Source organism: Orbicella faveolata, unplaced genomic scaffold, assembly GCF_042242905.1.
Source record: "Orbicella faveolata isolate gen_17 unplaced genomic scaffold, um_ofav_v1 contig_25, whole genome shotgun sequence".
NCBI classification, from domain to species: Eukaryota; Metazoa; Cnidaria; class Anthozoa; order Scleractinia; family Merulinidae; genus Orbicella; species Orbicella faveolata.
Window position 1 is genome coordinate 19,708,477 of NW_028301553.1, and position 19,024 is coordinate 19,727,500.

Here is a 19,024-nt window from a genome sequence, read left to right on the forward strand (position 1 = left end):
GTTCAAGTTTTACATTACGCTCGATTTCCAGCCATTTTGTGAGCCTAGTTTCACATAGAATTGTAAAAGACATAGACAGTCAGAGGAAAAAAATAGAGAGTAAATAGAGAAAGGAAAAACATCATGAACCATTTCTCAAAAGAGTTAGAAGTTGGGTTGTTATAATCCATCAAAACTGTATTAAGCCACCATAAAGCTCAAGCCACCCCCAGACTGGTCTTCCTTAGGGGTTTAATTCAAATTTTCCGAAGAGCATCCTGAAGAAATTGCTATTCATTGGTGAGACACGGTGAGTAAGAGCCCGCGTATAATCCGGTCAGTCTTCGTGAGGCGTGATTATGCGCATTTCCTGACAGTTGAAGCAGATTTTTTTATATGGCGGATTTTCGTTACCGGTGACTAGGAACTTCACGTCAAGATTGTACAGCTAACTGAAATGTCTACAAAATCCGCAGATTCGAGACAGAGGTTTTACAAGAACAAAGACAAAGATCAATCGGTGGGTAGAATTTAAATAATAGTGAAACTGAAGTGGCGGGGTTATTTGAATTGGCCTTGTGGTATGCAACTGCATTTGTGCAGCATGTGTTCAGTCCTACATCTTGAACCACGTTACTTTAAAATTGTTTTCTTGTTTTATTGGAAAGGTGATAGTGTCAAATGATGGCATTTAAGTTGAATAATATTAAAGAACGTTTCGTTGTCAATGCAGAAATTGCGCGTTATGCACATAGTGGTGCAGTTGTATTTAAGACTTGCTTACCTGCGTTCTTGAAAGCTTTTCAAGAGTAAGCTTGCACGAAAATTGATCGTTAGTATTACTAAATAAGGCCACAGTGCAAGGGTGTTGTCGTGATACTATGTAAAATTTGGTGAGCTGACAGGGTTGGCAGAGGTGACTGACAGGGCTGGCAGAGGTGTTTACAAGGCTTTTGAGGAATATGAAGTTTGGTTCATTGTGACGGGGGTGTTGCACTACCTATCATGATCATTTGCCTAATTTGGATCAGATGCAAGTTTACTATATTATGTGGTGCGTTATTTCTAATTGTGTATCTATATGAGCAAAATCAAAGCTTTTGCAATAAAATTTCATTCATTTGGATATGAAGTGACAAGAAATATCACTGAATGAAAGTCAGAGTTGGTTGTAAACCTACAGTGCAGCTCAGATATATCCAAACCAAAATATACGCGTAATTCGCGTCAGCCCAATACGCGTACATGTGTATGCATATATGCACATACGTGTATACAACAAATATACGTATATCAGATTAGTATGTATGAGCTAACCATATTGTCTTTCTTTTCTTATCAGGTCATTGTTGTTTTCAATGGCTTGACAGCTGGCCACAGAGCGAGAAAGAGTTTTCTTTATTTTGAATACGCGTATACAGTATACGCGTGTATGCCTACAGACTAAGCAAAATGTTAGCTGAAACTAACATTTTGCAATTGGGCACTTGACTGAAAATAAACTGACTGAATATCAATTAAAAGAGAGAGTATTTTGCCGTTAAATCAAAAATTTACTGTTTTTTTTTTTGTCAAATAGAACTGGGGATACACGCTCCAACAATCCCATCGTCATGGAGCAAACATCACAACCGAAAGATAACATTTTTCTTGACACAAAGTCAACATGGTTCAAGAAAGCAACTTGGAAATGTGTGCCGAAACACTTAACGTTTCCTTGAAGAAAATTAAAAATAACAAAATGTGAGTGGCACACCATGGAAACTTCGATAAACAATTTTTTCGTCAGGGAAAGAGTATTTTACTATTTGAATGAACGGTTTGTGTCAGATACTGGAGATATCATTTTCTCGACAAGGTTTGAACGCTTCAAACAATAAACATCTCGCAAGTGACTTGGCAACGCATGCCGAAACACAGAACTTTTACTTGAGGAAAGAATAACTAAACATGAGCAGCGTGCGATAGAAACTTTGATAAACAATTCTTTGGCTAAAGAAAGAGTATTTTACCGTTTGAATGAATGATTTGTGTCAAATGTAACCGGAGATATCCTTTTTTCGACAACGTCTTCAGAACGCTTCAGACAATAAACATCTCACAATCGACTTGCCGACGCATGCCGAAACACAGAACTTTTCCCTGAAGAAAAAAATAACTAAACGTGAGCAGCGCGCCATAGGAACTTTGGCAAACAATTATTTTTGCTAAAGAAAGAGCATTTTACTGTTTGAACGAACAGTTTGTGTCAAATATAACTGGAGATATCATTTTTTCGACAAGGTCTTTGGAAAGCTTCAAACAATAAACATCTCGCAAGTGACTTGCCAATGCATGGCTAAACACAGAGCTTTTCATTGAAGAAAAAAATAACTAAACGTGAGCGGCGTGCCATAGAAACTTTGATAAACAATCCTTTGATAAAAGGAAGAGCATTTTACCGTTTGAATGAACGATTTGTGTCAAATAAAACCAGAGATATCATTTTTTCAACGAGGATCTTCAGACAATAAACACTTCGCAAATGACTTGCGGACGCGTGCCGAAACACAAAACTTTTCCTTGAAGAAAAAATAACTAAACGTGAGCGGTGCACCATAGAAACTTTGATAGACAATTTTTTCGTCAAGGATAGAGTATCTTACCATTTGAATGCATAATCTGTGTCAAATATAACCGGAGATAAAATTTTTTCGACTACGATCTTCAGAACGCTAATTCAGACAATAAACATTTCGCAGACGACTTGCCGACATGTGCCAAAACACAGATCTTTACTTGTAAGAACATAAAGTTCACGTGTTAAAATAGGGAGTTCAAGCGACTGTTTCAATTTCTTCCCAATTTTAGTAGCTTAAGATCAAGCAAGTGTTATAAACAGTAGTTTGTCGGTGAATTTGTGAAGTGATCAAAATATGATAGCTTTTATTGATTGGCATGACGTTTAAACAATATGCAAATTTTGCTTTGACGCCATTTTCATTCCCAAGAAATATAATGTCCTTTGTTTGACTAACAATGCTTCACATAAAGAAACTTATGGGATTGCATAACAAAGAGACATGCGCGTGTATATATGCGCATATGTGCACGTATATATGCGTATATGTGTGCATATTGACATATACATATATGCAAAATACGTTCGCATGATACGCGTATGTGTAGTTCGCTTATATCTGAGCTGCACTGTATCTGACCTTTGTATTGCGACTTTTGTAGTAACTTACATTTTTTGTAGAGAGAAAGATGCCAAGTTGTTATTTGAAGTGTGTTGTTGTCAAAAATTGTAGTGCGTCCTGTTGTGAGTGTTTTCAAGGGGCAGTTACTTAAGCTCTGATTGCCCTTAGGGGAACCACTCCTTTTGTGGTCATTAACCCCTTCACTGCCTGACTGTGTATGAGGTACTGAGAACGTCATGTGTCTTACACTTCACATGCTACACATGATTTGGAAGGCTAAAGTCAAATCTTTGGCACACCAAATGCAAAAACCTTTGGCCTATGGGATCTTCGTTACTTGGAAGATTGGTCACAATTAGTTACCAGTCTCTCAGAAGAATGTTCTTGGTTTTGCCAGTAACTTTCCGCCATCTTGTTTCTGTCATGTGCTGAGAAGATGTGAGACAAGCTTGGGAATGTTGAAAAATATGTTGGTGAGGGAGCAAAATTATAATGCCCAGGAAGCTCTAGAAAGGATTCAGAATGATTCTGGCGATGAAGATTTTGAAAGCGATCAAAACAAAGTTGAATCGTATGAGTTGGCGAGTGAAGATGAAAGTGGCGAGTCTGAAGATGTGTCCGGCACAGGTCTGAAGATGTGTCTGGCACAGGGGTTAACATGGGGGCTGGCAGTGAAGGGTTTAACTGAGTTGAAGGCAAACAAACACTTAAGGCTGTTGATTCATTGAACTTTTTGACAGGTTTGTTGGAAACTTGGTTGCATGATTACTCCAGAAAATCAAGATATATATTGGCCTAATTCCTATGCCTTGATATTTTGTCTTGGTCAATCCTTTTTGGGTCGCATGGTCTGGGGTGAAAAGTGTGGCCTCTAGGCAAAAACCAGAAAATCAAGACGATTTGCTTCAATTTTTAGCTGAGCTGATTTCGTTTTGCGGAAGGGAATTAATTCTTTGGGCATGTCTGGGAGAGTGACCCCTAGAGAAAAGCGATGTAACCTCCTCTCTTTTGGTTTAATGCTAACTTGTTAAGTTACCGTAAACACAGGTGGATAAGCCATACTTGTAGATCAGCCACACCCCAAGTTTGGCAGCTCAAATTTCGGAAAAACGTTTTTGGAAAGAAATCAAAATAATTGACAATTGGAGTTTTGAGAAAGATTCTTTACATGTACATTTTACATGTACAATTTCATAATTTTTCCGGGGAGGCTCCCGGACCCCGCAATAGAAGGTGGCGGTCTGTCCCCCCTCCTCCACGTGGCTCTGATAAAACCACTCAACGTCTTTTTATCAGCATTGTCCGCCACCTACTCAAAGTTATTCTCCCTCTACTTCAAATTTTCGGGAGAACCCTGGTCCTCTCAAACTTATTACATGTAATAAGCAATGATTAAATAGTGTCTTACTATTATCTCAATTAAAATTATGGGTTTTAGTCTTGACTTATAAATGCCCAAACAAATTTGTTTTTTACTCTTTTATGACTTTATTTGTAACTTTCTTGAATTTCCTTTGGTGAAATCGTCCAAAATTTTTACAGCATATTGCATCCTGCGGGATACGAATTTTAAACACAAACAAAGTAGGGTTTGTAAAGGCAGGTTTTTTTATTTTTTGCAAATTTGTCTTTTACCGCAGCAAAAAAACTGGTCTTATAGATTTCCCTGAAAAACGAGTCCTACGTTCCACGTCCTTGAGTCCCCGAGTCCCCGAGTCCCGATGTCCTCCCGTCCCGCATCCCCACGTCCCTGAGTCCCCGCGTCCCCGCGTCTCCGCGTCCCCGCATCTCCGCGTCCCTGCGTCTCCGCGTCCCTGCGTCCCCACGTCCCTGCGTCCCCGCGTCCCCGTGTCCCAGTCCCCGAGTCCCAGTCCCACTTTTAGTCACAGCCCACATTTGGATAGCAGAAATATACTTTTGGAGAAGGCTTATAGCCAAGTCACTATTTTTCATGAACACGATCTTTATGGCATTCACCTAATCCAGTATTTATAGTTAAGTGAAGCTTGCTGACTTTGCACTTTCTATTCGGAACTGCTCACAGAAGTCTGACGCATCGAGAGTGAGACTCGTGTAAATGAATTCAATCTTGTGCTCTCAGGCTGAAACTAAATTATTTCTCACGCATTTAAGGTTCCTTGCTGCTTCAGTCAAGTATCTACCAGTACATAATTAACTATCTTTTTGGATATAATAGTCCCTTTGCAGCTGAGCCATAAAATTATGCACTATAACTTAACGAATGCCAGAAATGGAAAAAGCATGTCGAAAATATCAATATGGCCAACAGTGTTTCGGCCTGAGCGCGCCATTGCGGGAATCCCACGTTGCAATCACAGATGGCCCCCAGAAAAATGAAAAAAGGGCCAATTTGGCCCTTTCCTTTTACAAGACTGCAGGCTTAACACAGGCATAATATTTTAAAAGCCATCCCAGGACTCGAAATTGTGATTGATACGGTCGCCAATGCAACTAACATTTCATCCTTGGCAACCAAATTCTGGTTTAGTCGCCATAATACGGGATAATGGCGACTACATTTCTCTGTGTTGACGATAAATAACGGTTGTTTCGTCACACATTATGTCCTTCTAGAAAATCATATTGAAAGATCTTTGCTTCTAAAACATTCAACATAAGAAAAGAAGTCAATCCGTCCTTTTGCTTTGGTGTGTTGATTCTCTCACGTCAGAAAACTGACCATGTTCAAAATTGTCCTATAATGCATTGCAAACCCTTGATCATTGACTACGTCATGTATGCCTAAGTATTGTTCTCTTGTAATGCAAAGATCCTTCATACTAGCAACTTTATTGTGTAGAAACACTTCAAAGAGCACTTACTATTAAATTTTATCATAGATCCTAATAAACTGCTTTATTTTCCTTGGTACCCTAATGCATTTTCTCCTTCTGTAGCTTTTAATTTATAGGCCCCTTTCCTAAAAAAATTGGCCCCTAAAAAAGATCTTCAGGGGCCACTTTGGCCCTCAAGTAAAATTTTCTGGCTGAAACACTGTGGCCAAGTTTGAGGCCCCCATCATTAAACGGTGAGATTTTATGACAGTCTGAAGTTTTAAAAGAATAAGAAGATTTGTATGAAAAAAGTTGTTGGAGAGCAAGACCTTGTTCTCCAACAACATTTTCCATACATATCCTCTAAATTTTTAAAAAATTCAAACTGATGGACAATTTGACTAATTTGTACATTTACACTTTTCACAAAAACAAGTCTGTGGTATGGAAACTAATTCAAACTATGTTGAACCACAGAGACAAAATAAACTTTAAAGAGCTATAAGACTGATTTTTGATCATACAGACTAGAAAAACATTTGGTTATGTTTTAGAGGTTTTAAAGTTTTTGAAAGCGATTGCATTCAGATAAACGAAAATTTGGGCAGTGTATCCAATTTGCATAATATTTTGATCAGTCAAATCACGACTGAAAATTAATTTCACAACACTTGCAGATAACAAACAACGAGTAACAACATAAGACCTCAGATTTTAGTATTTTTTCAGACAAATGTAATTCAGACTAAATGGGGGATCTTTCACAACACCACTGCAAAATGTATGGATTAACATGTAGTCTGAATAGTGCCGCTGATGTGGCTTGTTTACAAGTTGATGTGACATTTGAGATGACTGTTGTGTATGTAGTTTAAAGGAAATTCTAAGGAAATCTATGAAGAGCTAGATGTATTTGTTTTTTAGCAACAGTGCTACCTTTTTTCTGTGAGATTCAAGCCTAAATATGTCAGAAAAATGTATGGCTACCCCCAGTTTTCTATTTGCATTCCAATAGCCCTTGTAAGGTCTTTTTCAAGACAAACATATCTGAATGCTTTGCTAGTGGTATTGGTCACAGTAGTGGTGTTGAAGTGAAACATTAGATTAAACGCGTCAACAATCGATGAGCTTGGGGAATGGTGCCTGAAAGGATGGTGGAGCCCAGGAGCAAACTAAACCAAGTGCAGGGTATCCCTGACAACCCTGTGAGTGGCAACTACCAAGGCACCGTCACACTGAAAAAACAGTGGAAACACAGGATACTTACCACATATTTACAATGTACCATGAAGCCAAAGGGGGATGGGTGGGCTGGAAATAAAGCTTAGCGAGATCTGTCCAGCAGTGAAAAACATGTGGAATGATATGACATCTGAAGCCAAGCTGTAAAATCCAGGTGCCCCTGCACAAATCCACTGGCTACCCCATACCCACCCTGAGGGAGACTGCTGGCCAGCAATCTTGTTTTGTGTCTAACTTAGCCTAAATTACATTCAGTCACAATTGTAGTGCAGTTGTGTGAAATTAATCAAGTAAGAATTTTATTAATTAAACACAAACAAAATACCAAATTTGTTAAGAGAAGTCACGTCAATTTAACACTGTTTGTTCGGGGTAGCATAGCATGTGCAAGGCAACTTAATGGACTTAATGTTCTTATTTGTCACCAATACTTTTTTTTTTCTGTATAACAATTACATGTATTTTAGTTTTAATTTCTATGAGGTGATAGTTGATGAGGCCAGAGGCCAAATCAACTATCACATTCTCTTCATAGAAATTGATTTCAAATAATCTAATTATTTTAGTAGAATTCTGACTAAATGTCTTTCAAATATCAATTTTAAATCCTTTCTCTGTAATTGTAATTAGGTAGTATTTGGGTTCATGCTCAAGCAAAATCGTGCAAGGATTGGATTATTGTTTGAAACTTGTAGCAGTTTACACCCGCTCACCAGTTCATTGAAAGATTTTGGGGTTTCGTATTTGCATTACGGTCAATTTCCTTTCCTGAGTGTTGTTGGGAATTGAATGATCCAAGGATATTTCTAAATCTTTGTCGAAAGATCGGAGAAACAAGAAAATGCTGCCATTTTTTAGGTGACCTCCTGACATTGCACACTGATGGTCGATGGTGTATGAGTAGCTCAGTCAATCAAATTGCAGCTGCAGTAATTCTACTAGAATCGATTATGCATCAAGTATATTAATAATTGGTTTTCTTATTGGTTATAGTTTTCTATCAGTTTTTGTTTATAATTAATGATCAGTATACCATTATTTACATATAATGAGTTTTAAAATCTACTCTATAGGAATAAGTGTCCATTTACTATGTGTTTTATGCACAAGGAAATGAACATATCAACCACTTTTTAGGCACTCACATTCTCTTAATAGAGGGGTATAATTTACAGTACTTATAAATAAGGCCATTAAATTTTGGGAGCCTTGTCTAGTGTGCACCTAAAAATGGTTTCACTGTCTGCTTAACACATGTTTGACTTTTTTTAATAAAATATTCCTTTACTTTGTATTTGCATTCAGGCGCTGAGGCAAAGAAGAAATGAAGTCACAGTAGAGCTAAGAAAGGTTTGTAAGACTGTAACAAAAATATACTGTACAAACACGGTATTTTGTCTAATAGTATGTGCAGTGATCTTGATAATCACATCAAAGCAATGTTAATAAGAGATTTAGGAAGAAAAAGATCTTCATACATGTAGTTCTTCCAGGGCTCCAACCTGAATTTTCTTTGAATTCACCTTCTGGCGACCTTCACTGGTAAATGATTACCACATGTATATAGCGAATTGACGTCAGTTTTTGGTGTGTCTATCCTGTTATTGATCATGAATTTCTTCATAACATTGTCAAAGTAGTTATGTATCCACGAGTCTGTGGATCCATTCAGCTATCCCCCTCGTGGATCCACAGCTACGTTGACAATGTTATGACAAAATTCATTGTCAAAAACAGGACAGACACGTGAAAAACTGATGTCAATTTGTTTTTTATGATAACAAATTGTCAAATTGTTCACTCTCGCTCATTGACACATTGTGTAAATTATAAATTCATGTGTCTGTTGGCTTATTGACAATGAGAATTTCTTTAGTTATTGTAAAAGAACATTTTGGTTGCCTGTCTTTTCCCCCTTCCTTTTTGCCTCCTGTCGACTTGGCCAAAGTCATTTGGACATTGGGAAAAGGATGGGTCTTTGCTGCATTTCTATGTAAGGATTTTTCACATTCTTAATGTAAGATTCCTGTGTAAGGATTCTTCGCCTGCCTAATGTAAGTTTCCAGTGTTAGGCTTCTTTGTATGCCTTAGGTAAGATTCCTGTGAAAGGATTCTTTGCATAAATTTCTATAATTGTAAGATTTCTGTATAAGGATTCTTCTCCTGCCTTTTTAGGACTGTATTTAGCTCTTATTAACCGAGCTGGAGGTCTGTATGGGAGAATCTTGACCGAGGTCGTGAGTACAGACCAAACGCAGTGAGGTCTGTACACACGACCGAGGTCAAGATTCTCCCATACAGATCGACTTAGCTCGGTTAATAAGATGTTTATTATATGGCAAAGAAGAAAACTTTAATTCGTTTAATGTAACTGGTTTGCTGACATTTCGCTTGCGAACGGCGATGATAAGTAACTTAAACCTGCCGAAATTTGCTCATGCTCTTTACTTTTTTTTTTGTCATCAGGCTTTTTGGCACTTCCATAAATGATTGAGAAGAAAGTAAAAGAAAATGGTGAACATTTTTGTATTTTAGTTTGCTACTTTTTCAACGCAAAATGAAACCGGTCTAGATGCCGGTCTAGATGGGAAAATCTAGACTGCGGTCAATATCGATTTCAGCCAATCAAATTTGTGAATTCGGTAGTTCCCAGTCCTTGTGAGACACAGCCATATAATAAATGTTATTATAAAGTGCATTTGATCATATTTATATGTTAATTTGCGCTATAGAAATGTTAAATATTATTATTGTTGTTATTATTATTATTATTATTATTATTATTATTATTATTATTAATATAGGATTCCTGTGTAACTAAGGATTTTTTGTATGCCTAATGTAAGATTCCTGTGAAAGGTGGTTCTGGCAACTTGCAGGTCAATTAATTTTGCCTTGCTACTTCAACGTATCATTGGATTTGAAACGCAAAACAGCAAAGTAAAATTAACATCTGTCTTAACAAACAATAATTGTAAATTATTTTTGGACATCAAATGAAAATCACACATGAAACATACGCACTGCTAAGATTTTGTCTTATCAAGGTTTCTGACTGTTCATATTCTGTAAGGGGAAAAGCCCTAGGTACCAAGATAAATACAAACTGAGAATGAACCGGGCAGAGGTGAGGACCTGTGTAACTACTGTGCTTGAGCCAACACATTGCAACATCTGAGATTGTTTCACTAGTTTTATATCATTTGTACATGAATATTCTACTTGCCTATTAGCTTTTTTATTTCGCATCTGGTTCGGACAAATTTCGAGTTTTATCTATACCTGGCACAAATTTGGACACTGAATTGTCTGTAGAAGTTTTTGTAGCGTTTTACCTCTGTATGCTTAAGTTTTATTAATATTGACTATATATGCAAGTTTCAAAAGTTAACAGTCTCATGTAAGGCCGTAGAGTCGTAGAGTCATAGAGTGGTAGATCCTTATAGCTTTATATTGCTTATTAGAGATATAGAGCGAAAATGTAATATTTTATTTATCTAAGCTACATGTATAATTACAACAACTGTTCATTTATTGTTTTTTGAAATGCGGAGTTATATTGCCCATTTTTCTTTCGAGTACTTAATTAGATGCAAGCTATATCATTTTCCACGATATTTTACTGTTATATATCTGTAATTTATAACCTCTACAGTTCTACCTGGTACAGCTGTAGAGTCGTAGAAACAGGTAATGTATTTGTTTTGTTTTTACTGCTACATTTATCCCATTGTTCTTGTAGGTGCAGCTGAAGCATTTATGTTCCATGCATAAAGTTGTACCCACTTTTACGCATTTACCTCGCTATGCCTCTATGGCTGTACTGCTCTACGTGTGTAAGGCTCTACGTAGAGTTTGAATGAACCTTCTCTCAAAAGTTTACTTACACTGTAAAACTCCCCTCAAACAAGTTTATTAACTGCAGGGACAGACATTGGGTCGAAATTCTATCAAATCTTTTTTTTTTTTCCCATAGGCGATATTTCCATAACATCCTTTATTTTCTATTCAGTTTGAGGGATGCTTGTTCACCTCATTATTGTGGTACCATACATTATGCTACAGTGGAAATTCATCCCTTGATTTCAGAGTTACATTATCGCTTTATTTAGCTGCCATTACATGCAGAAAATCTTTATAGATGAGACGCTTATGCTTAAAACTGTTCATTTTTTTTAGCATTTACTTGTTTGTTACCATTTTCCATTTTCCATATTGGCTACATGCACAAGTAATGCCCTCATATCTAAAGGGTTTACCATTACACACAGGTTGTTTGCTTGCCTTTTTTTCTTTTCTTTTCTTTCTTTTTTTGTTTGTTTTTGTTTTGTTTTGTTTTGTTTTTGCCTTTGTATGAGTATGCACTTTTTTTTCTTGTTTTTTTTTAAGGCTGTTGTTGTTAAAAGTGTGACAGGCCTGACATGACTCCTGTGGGTTTCGTGATGTTGTATAATTAGTTTGACCTTAATATTTTTGCTTTAACGAGTATATCTTTTAGAGATCTGCCTCTTATGTAAGAGATTATGGGTGGTTCTCAAAAAATCTCTCGAAGCAGGGGTTGTTTCTCAATGATATGCCATTTGCTCATTAAAATCTTTTTGAGATTTTGCACTAATGGTTTGTATTTTCTGACGAAAGGCAATATGACTTTTCGCACCTTCTGTTTTTCCCATAGCGCGTATTTTCTCTCTAAGAATTTGACTTCTGCGAGGATCTTTTCAACTACATTGTTTGGAAAGCCTCTGTTACGTAATCGCGCCTTGAAATTATTAATGCTTTCTGCAAAAAGCACTTTTGAAGAGTTAGTTCTAAGAACTCTGAGGGCGTCCTCTTTGATGAAGCCCTTCGCCACACCAGGGGCGTGACAGGAAGAGAAATACGTGTACTGAAAGGTTTCAGTAGGTTTGAAATGTGTGCGAATGTCTAGGATTGACTCCTCATAGAATCTTTCACCTTTAAATACTGTAATGTCTAGGAAGTTTGTATCTTTCTCTGATATATTAACCGTGAATTTAATGGTAGTACGATGCCTGTTGGCTTCTAAGATAAAGAGATCAATCTCTTCTTTTGTTGTATCCCACAAAGAAAATATATCATCAATGTATCTTTTTCACTAGAGTTGTTTCGTTTTGCTCTTGTTGATGATTTCGGTTTCAACTGTGGACATAAAGATATTGGCAAAAGCAACTGCCATTTTAGTGCCCATCGCAATGCCATGAGTCTGAAGGCAGTCTCTTCCACAAAATTGGAAGGAGTTCTCCTGAAGTATAAGTCTACGCATTTTCCTTAGCGCATTGGTTGGTATCGGAGTTTCTCCTTGATAGAATGTTTCGTATGCTTTGCATACAGTTTCGATACCCTCTTCTTGAGGGATGTTGGTGTACAGGCTGGTAACGTCTAGTGATACCATAATTGCGTTGTGTGGGACTTTCGCCTTTTCTACGAAATTGATGAAGTCTTTTGTATCCTTGAGATACGATTTTTGTGATGTCGAGGAAAAGGTTGTTATTCATCGTGGTAGATGCAATAATAAAGTGTATTATCGTTTGTCTCACGATGTAGTCACTTGAGATGTAGATCGCGACGTTTCGACTGCTTACTGCTAGTCTTCTTCAGGCAATAAGGTCGACTGATTGCACGATATCATTTATATCACAAAGGTCGGCTGTGATTGGTGTATTTCGATCCTCCTGTTGTTCCATTGTTCCGGCGAGTAGCTGTTCCCTCAGTGGTCCGCTGTTGTACCGTTCTCCTGTTGTTGTGTTTCTTGATCGTGGGTATCCATGCTTCAGGAATTTCAATTCCACTATCCCTGTTGATATTGTTAGGGTGAAGTCTTATGTGAATAGCTTCCTTGACCCTACGTGTGTACCAGTGAGGATCTCGTTCAATAAACTTGACCTCATTCCAGATAGGATAGTGGCCGGTCTCGTGGGTGTGTTCAGAAACGGCGGAGGTCTGGGTACGGACGAGTCGTATATCCCTGTCGTGTTCTTTGATCCTCTCCTGCATAGATCTCCCTGTTTCCCCGATGTAGACTTTGCCGCACTCACAGGGAATCCTGTAGACAACACCATCTTGTTTAGCCGGGTTGACAGTGTCCTTTGGTCGCACTAAGTGTGACCGAAGTGTCGTGTCAGACTTAAAGACGGTGCGAATGCCTTGTTGTTCTAGGCAGCGGCGGAGAGACTCCGAAACTCCTTGGACATAAGGTAAAACGGTGGTGGATTTAAATTCCGCGACAGGCTCTCTTTTTGGGGTTGTTCGTGCCTTTGTGATCTTCTGTACAAAAGAGGAGGGATATCCGTTAGAAACAAGTACAGATGACAGATGTTTCTTCTCTCCAGCGATTACCGATGGTTTGGTGACGAGACGTTTAGCCCGGTCGTACAGACACTTCACAATACCGCACTTTACTGACTGAGGGTGGTGTGAATCATACGCTAGGTACTGATCAGTATGTGTTGGTTTCCTGTAGACACTGGTGGTAAGGTGGCCATCAGGTTCTCTGTAAACTGATGTGTCGAGAAAGACGATCTTGTTGTTGTTCTTGATCTCCATGGTGAAACGGATTGATGGTTGTTGACTGTTCAGGTGTTGCAGGAAGACGTCAACTCTATCCCGATCCAGGATGGTGAAAGTATCATCTACGTAGCATTTCCAGATCTTAGGCTTGCAAGGTGCGGACTTTATTGCTTGTTCTTCAAATATCTCCATGTAGAGATTAGCAATAACCACGGATACAGGGCTCCCCATGGCTGTGCCGTCTCGTTCGTAAATCGATCCGTTGTACTGGAAGTACGTAGATCTTAATACGAAATTCAAGAGGTCCACGATTTGAACTGGTGTAAGTGTCATGTGGTCAGCCAAGCCTTCACCCTAACAACATCAACAGGGATAGTGGAATTGAAATTCCTGAAGCATGGATACCCACGATCAAGAAACACAACAACAGGAGAACGGTACAACAGCGGACCACTGAGGGAACAGCTACTCGCCGGAACAATGGAACAATAGGAGGATCGAAATGCACCAATCACAGCCGACCTTTGTGATATAAATGATATCGTGCAATCAGTCGACCTTATCGCCTGAAGAAGACTAGCAGTAAGCAGTCGAAACGTCGCGATCTACATCTCAAGTGACTACATCGTGAGACAAATGATAATACACTTTATTATTGATTTTTGTGATTTTGCTATTGGCTGGAGGATGTAGTCTACAAATGATGATACTCATTCTGTTGGACCATCACAACCTGATATTATGGGTCTTCCTACAGGTGTAGGTTTGTGAATCTTTGTAAGTGTGTAAAACACTGGTATGCGCGGTGGGTCTGGCGTTTGACATGAGGTCTTGAACTTTGTTGAATGTTTCTCTAACCATAGATGTTTCTAGGGGCAGGTACTTATTTTTATCGTCTAGTTGTACCTGACCCTCTTCAGTCTTATCTTTTTTGTTCATTATGACTGTTGTTGATCCGTTGTCTGCCTTTTTAATGTTTATTTCAGAATTTGTTTTAAGCTCTCTGATAGCTTTACGTTCTTTGTGTGGCAGGTTGTGTTTTGGCTTTGATAATTTAATTTCTGCGAGCTCTGTTTTGTCTCCCTCTAGGTAATTTTCTAGAGCGACTGATGGTTGTACTGGTGGTTCCCAGTGTGATTTAATGTAGAAGGGATGTGGCTCTTTCTTGGCAATGAAAAATGTATTTTAGGCGCATTCGCCTTTCAAATTGTTTGAAGTTTTGTAGGAGTTGTTGCTTAATGCGAGTTTCTCCCATGGTTGGTGTAGGAATGAATTTTAAACCCTTTGATACTAGATTTATCTGGTCAGTTGATGTTTCGTAATTTGAGAGATTTTTAATGTATTTCTGGTTGTTGTTTGTAGATTTTTTGATTTTATCTCTCTTCGTTATTTTTCTTCTGTCATGATGTTTCTTGTTTTTAACTTTGTGCTTTTTTGTTTCCCTGCCCTTTGCCATTTTGTCAGAAACAAAACAGGGATGAGATTTATCGTCTTTATTCTGGTTTTCTTCAAACTTTTTCATCAATACATCAAATTTCTCGATCCTCTGCATCAGCGTGTTTGCTAATGTAATTACATTCTCACTACGTGCCTTAGGCTTATTGTCTCTGGCCGGAAGTGGCCGGTTTTTGATAAGTTTCTCATTGTCAGTTTTCCTTGCCTTGGCCAGGTTCATTTTCTGCCCTGTTTTTCTTAGTTTGTTCTGGTTGTGTTCTATTTTCCTGTAATGGAAACATGTTAATGCACCAATCAGATTTTGTTCGGCGTCCTTTCTGATGTGGTTTATGTCCTGTTTGAAGTCTTCGTCCGGCACGATGTTTGCTCAAACGTTGTATCGTAATGGTTTTGGACATGTTTTCTTTCCAGTGTGCGCCTTGAGCTTCTGGATAGAATCTTCACAGGGCTCGAAAAAAGAGCTGTCCCATTGCCCCAGACAAGTAGATTTTCCTTCTGGGCAAGTAACTTTACATTCTCACTTGCCCAATGGGCAAGAGACCAAGCAAGTCATCTGCCAACTAAATCATTAAAAGGGCAAACTAAGACTTGCCATGGGCAAGCAAAATTTGAGAGATACTTGTCCCAAGGGCAAGTTGGAATTCAAGTTTTTTTCGAGCCCTGCTTCAGATTTTTTGATTTTCTTCTTCAAGGCTATGGTGCTGTCATCATATCTTGTCCTTTTGCTGATGACTTTAGGGCTGTACATCTCTGAGGGGCGTTTGCGGGTTGGCGGTCGTTGGCCACTCTCCAGCTCGTCTTCACTGTACAACAGCTCTTCCTCGTTTACGGCGTTAATTTCGTTTGCGAGTGCTAGCGATGATGAATTGCTCTAACATGCGTGTGATACGTAAGTTGCAATTTCAAAACGTAAAAATAATTGCTTATAGTGGGGACAGGAGAATTGCGTGTGTAAATGGGGTTTGAAACCAGAGGAGGAGTATAGGTGTGAAGATGAAATTTTTTAACGATTGATATACTATAATGCTCTCTTGCTTTCCATTTTATATTGTGTGGAATCAGCAATAGACACCTGCAATAACAAAATCTGTTTTTAAGATTAAGAACTAATGTATTCGAAAATATCAAGCAAAAAGTACCGATTTGCGTAACAAGATTGTTATAGCAAGACTTGGAAGGTGAGACTTTATCCCCTTCTAATACAATCGTTAAATATGTTACAAGTTTCCGTCTATTTTAAAAGTAAACTTTCAAAAAGCGAATGCTCTGAGAAAAAGTGGTGAACCATGCATAAGGGCCTTTTGGCTAAAAACTACCCTGGCGACTTTTAAAACTTTGATAGCAATCGAGGTGATGGGAGTTCAGGAACAGTAATGGTGTAATACAGAGCCAGAATGGGTAATAGATGATCAGAAGATTATGATTTGAAAACATTGAAATTTTTGGGAAAGATACATGATTTAAAAAGGAAAAGGAAATGGATATGTGCGATATATACGATAAGGCCAAAAAGATGTAAGTAACAGCCTGCGAACCAAGTAGCTTACATATCAAAAAAACCCAGATCCAAAAACAGTATATTGCGACAGATGATTAATGAAAATTACAGGGCAAGGGTTTCGCTATTGGTACATAAATACGTGCAGAAAGAAAAAAAGTGACCAAAACTCAAAGTAAAGATCCAAAAAAGAAATAATAAGGTTATAAGACGTAGCATACAAAATTACAAGCGCATAGTTTAGAGTACGATTGTAGAGGTGTAGGGGCGTAGAAACGTAGAGGCGTACAGGTGAAGAAACGTAGAGGCGTAGAGACGTAGAAGGGTATAAAATTTTAATAAACAGTAGATTAGTGTAAAGAAGTAATTTAAAAGAAAAATGTAGAGACAATAGCAGTAAGGATATATTATAGTAGGAAGAATAAGGGAAGAAAAATTTAAGTTTTAACTAAATATATATTAGGAAAAGCAAATTAACCAAAAAAGTATAAGTAAATTGAACTGTAAATTTCAAAGAATGGATGAGATAAACCTCAAAATGGGATTAAATCGTCTGAAAAATAGCAGCACATTATGCGGCAGCATTACGAGGAAAAAATCATACAAGAAAGTGAGAAAGTTGTCGAGAACCCATTCGGATGTGTCATTTTGTACATTGTGGAATAAATTGGCAATAATAATACATTGGTTGCCAAGGCAACGCAAACGCGCATTAGGAAAAAAAACGAGGGAAAATTAAAAATAGGCCAAGAACATGCCGCAAAAAGCTGGCAAAAAAAGAAGGCTAGGGGTGAGCCATAGGCGCATAGGCGTAGAACTCTACGAAAACTTCTACGCCAAATAGTGTGTCCAAATCTGGCCCACACTTGGTTTCATCTATACTCAGTAGTTTGCTTGTGTTTGTTTTTATTTTTATCAGGCTAGAAGAGATGATTGTGTCCAAAAGAAAAGAAATGTCCCACAGGATATTGTGGATGAAAAGGATGACAACCTTCAGGTTTGTTAATCCACAGCTACTCAATGCTATTCCAGGGTTGTTGCAGGACATACATACATACATACACGCATACGTAAACTTTATTTGAGTGTCAATAAGTATTTACAGTACCAGTCAAATGTAAGTTGACAGTCTGGACTCGAAACTCGATCCTCGATCCTCGATGCTTTCGAGGATCGAGAATGGAGTTTCAAGGCTCGAGTTTTGAGTATCGAGTTTCGAGTTTTGAGACACTTGAAGAATTTTTCGAGAAAGCAATTTATATCTCAAATTCGTAACAATAGAAATAAACAATACCGTGTGTCGTGCGGCTTCCTTTATTCGTGCAAGAGTACATGTATTTTATATTAATGTCCAAATCTTTAGTCTGGAGTTGAAGTCTTGAATTGCAATTATATTGCATTCGTCGCATAGAAAAAACAACACGCGCTCGAATCAACCAAATCTAGAGAACACAGCCTGCGAGTGTGAAATGATATTTCTAGCTCTTTCTGGTTCCAGCGAGCTCAAATTTCAACTTGCTTGCTGTATGCAAATTGCTAAGTGTTACTGCGATTGTACTGCAAATGATTTTCTGGCCAAATATCGTATTTAAAAACATCAAGAAACCGTGCATGTAACTTGAATATCGCCTGCGTTTAGCAGACAGCTTTTCAGCTCTTGTTTGCATTGACAGCCAGCAGTGATTGTTTGAATTTGCATAATGTTCACTTTCGTGATTTTCGCCGATTATGTTTGTGTGCAACTTGATGAAACTGCGAAACTTGCATGGCAGCATTAAATTACTCATGTCATGTGAAATTCTGTTACATTAAGGCATGTTTAACATAACAACTTGGTTTAAACTACAAACAAAACTTCGTGTGCCTTCGTAAAAAACCTAGACGGATCCCAGACAAAAAGACTGTGTTGACTCTTTTTGTTGACTTACAATAATTACAGGCTGGCCAATCAGAATCGTTGCTTCCCACGGCTAGTACAATTCTAGGTTGAATGAAGCAGAAAGGTTTTCCACTGACTTATTCATTTTTCTTTTATTTAACAGCTTTAACAGTTGATATATCTTAATTTTTGTGACATTATTATAGGTAATCGAACAATTGATCTTACATGTAACTTCAGCAGAAGATGAGATCTTTCAATTTTGACGTGCATTTTCTTGTCTGCAGGAAACAACCTGCTTCGAGAGTTTCTAACTTCTATTGAGCCGTAAAAACAAACCCCGTGTCGAATCGAAAACTGACCGGAAAAGTTCCCATGAAATCATCAGTGAATGGATTAAAGATAGCTCTGAATTGAAAGAAATGTGTTCATACCAAGCATGAAAACAAACAACCGATTGGGGGTTGGT

General features: G+C 38.0%; 1 protein-coding gene across 2 annotated transcripts in view; it reads left to right on the forward strand.

Moving 5' to 3' along the window:
* Positions 1-314: 314 nt before the first annotated feature.
* Positions 315-19,024, forward strand: part of LOC110066558 (importin subunit alpha-3-like) — a 72,627-nt gene continuing 53,917 nt past the window's right edge. The window contains exons 1-4 of one of the 2 annotated variants that reach the window (XM_089293984.1): positions 470-499; positions 8,504-8,548; positions 9,665-9,712; positions 17,596-17,673. In XM_089293984.1, coding sequence (XP_089150110.1) covers positions 9,710-9,712; positions 17,596-17,673 — 81 coding nt within the window. In that variant the 5' untranslated portion in view covers positions 470-499; positions 8,504-8,548; positions 9,665-9,709. Of the gene's footprint in view, positions 500-8,503; positions 8,549-9,664; positions 9,713-17,595; positions 17,674-19,024 lie in introns of both variants that reach the window. The other variant, XM_089293983.1, reaches the window with a different exon arrangement.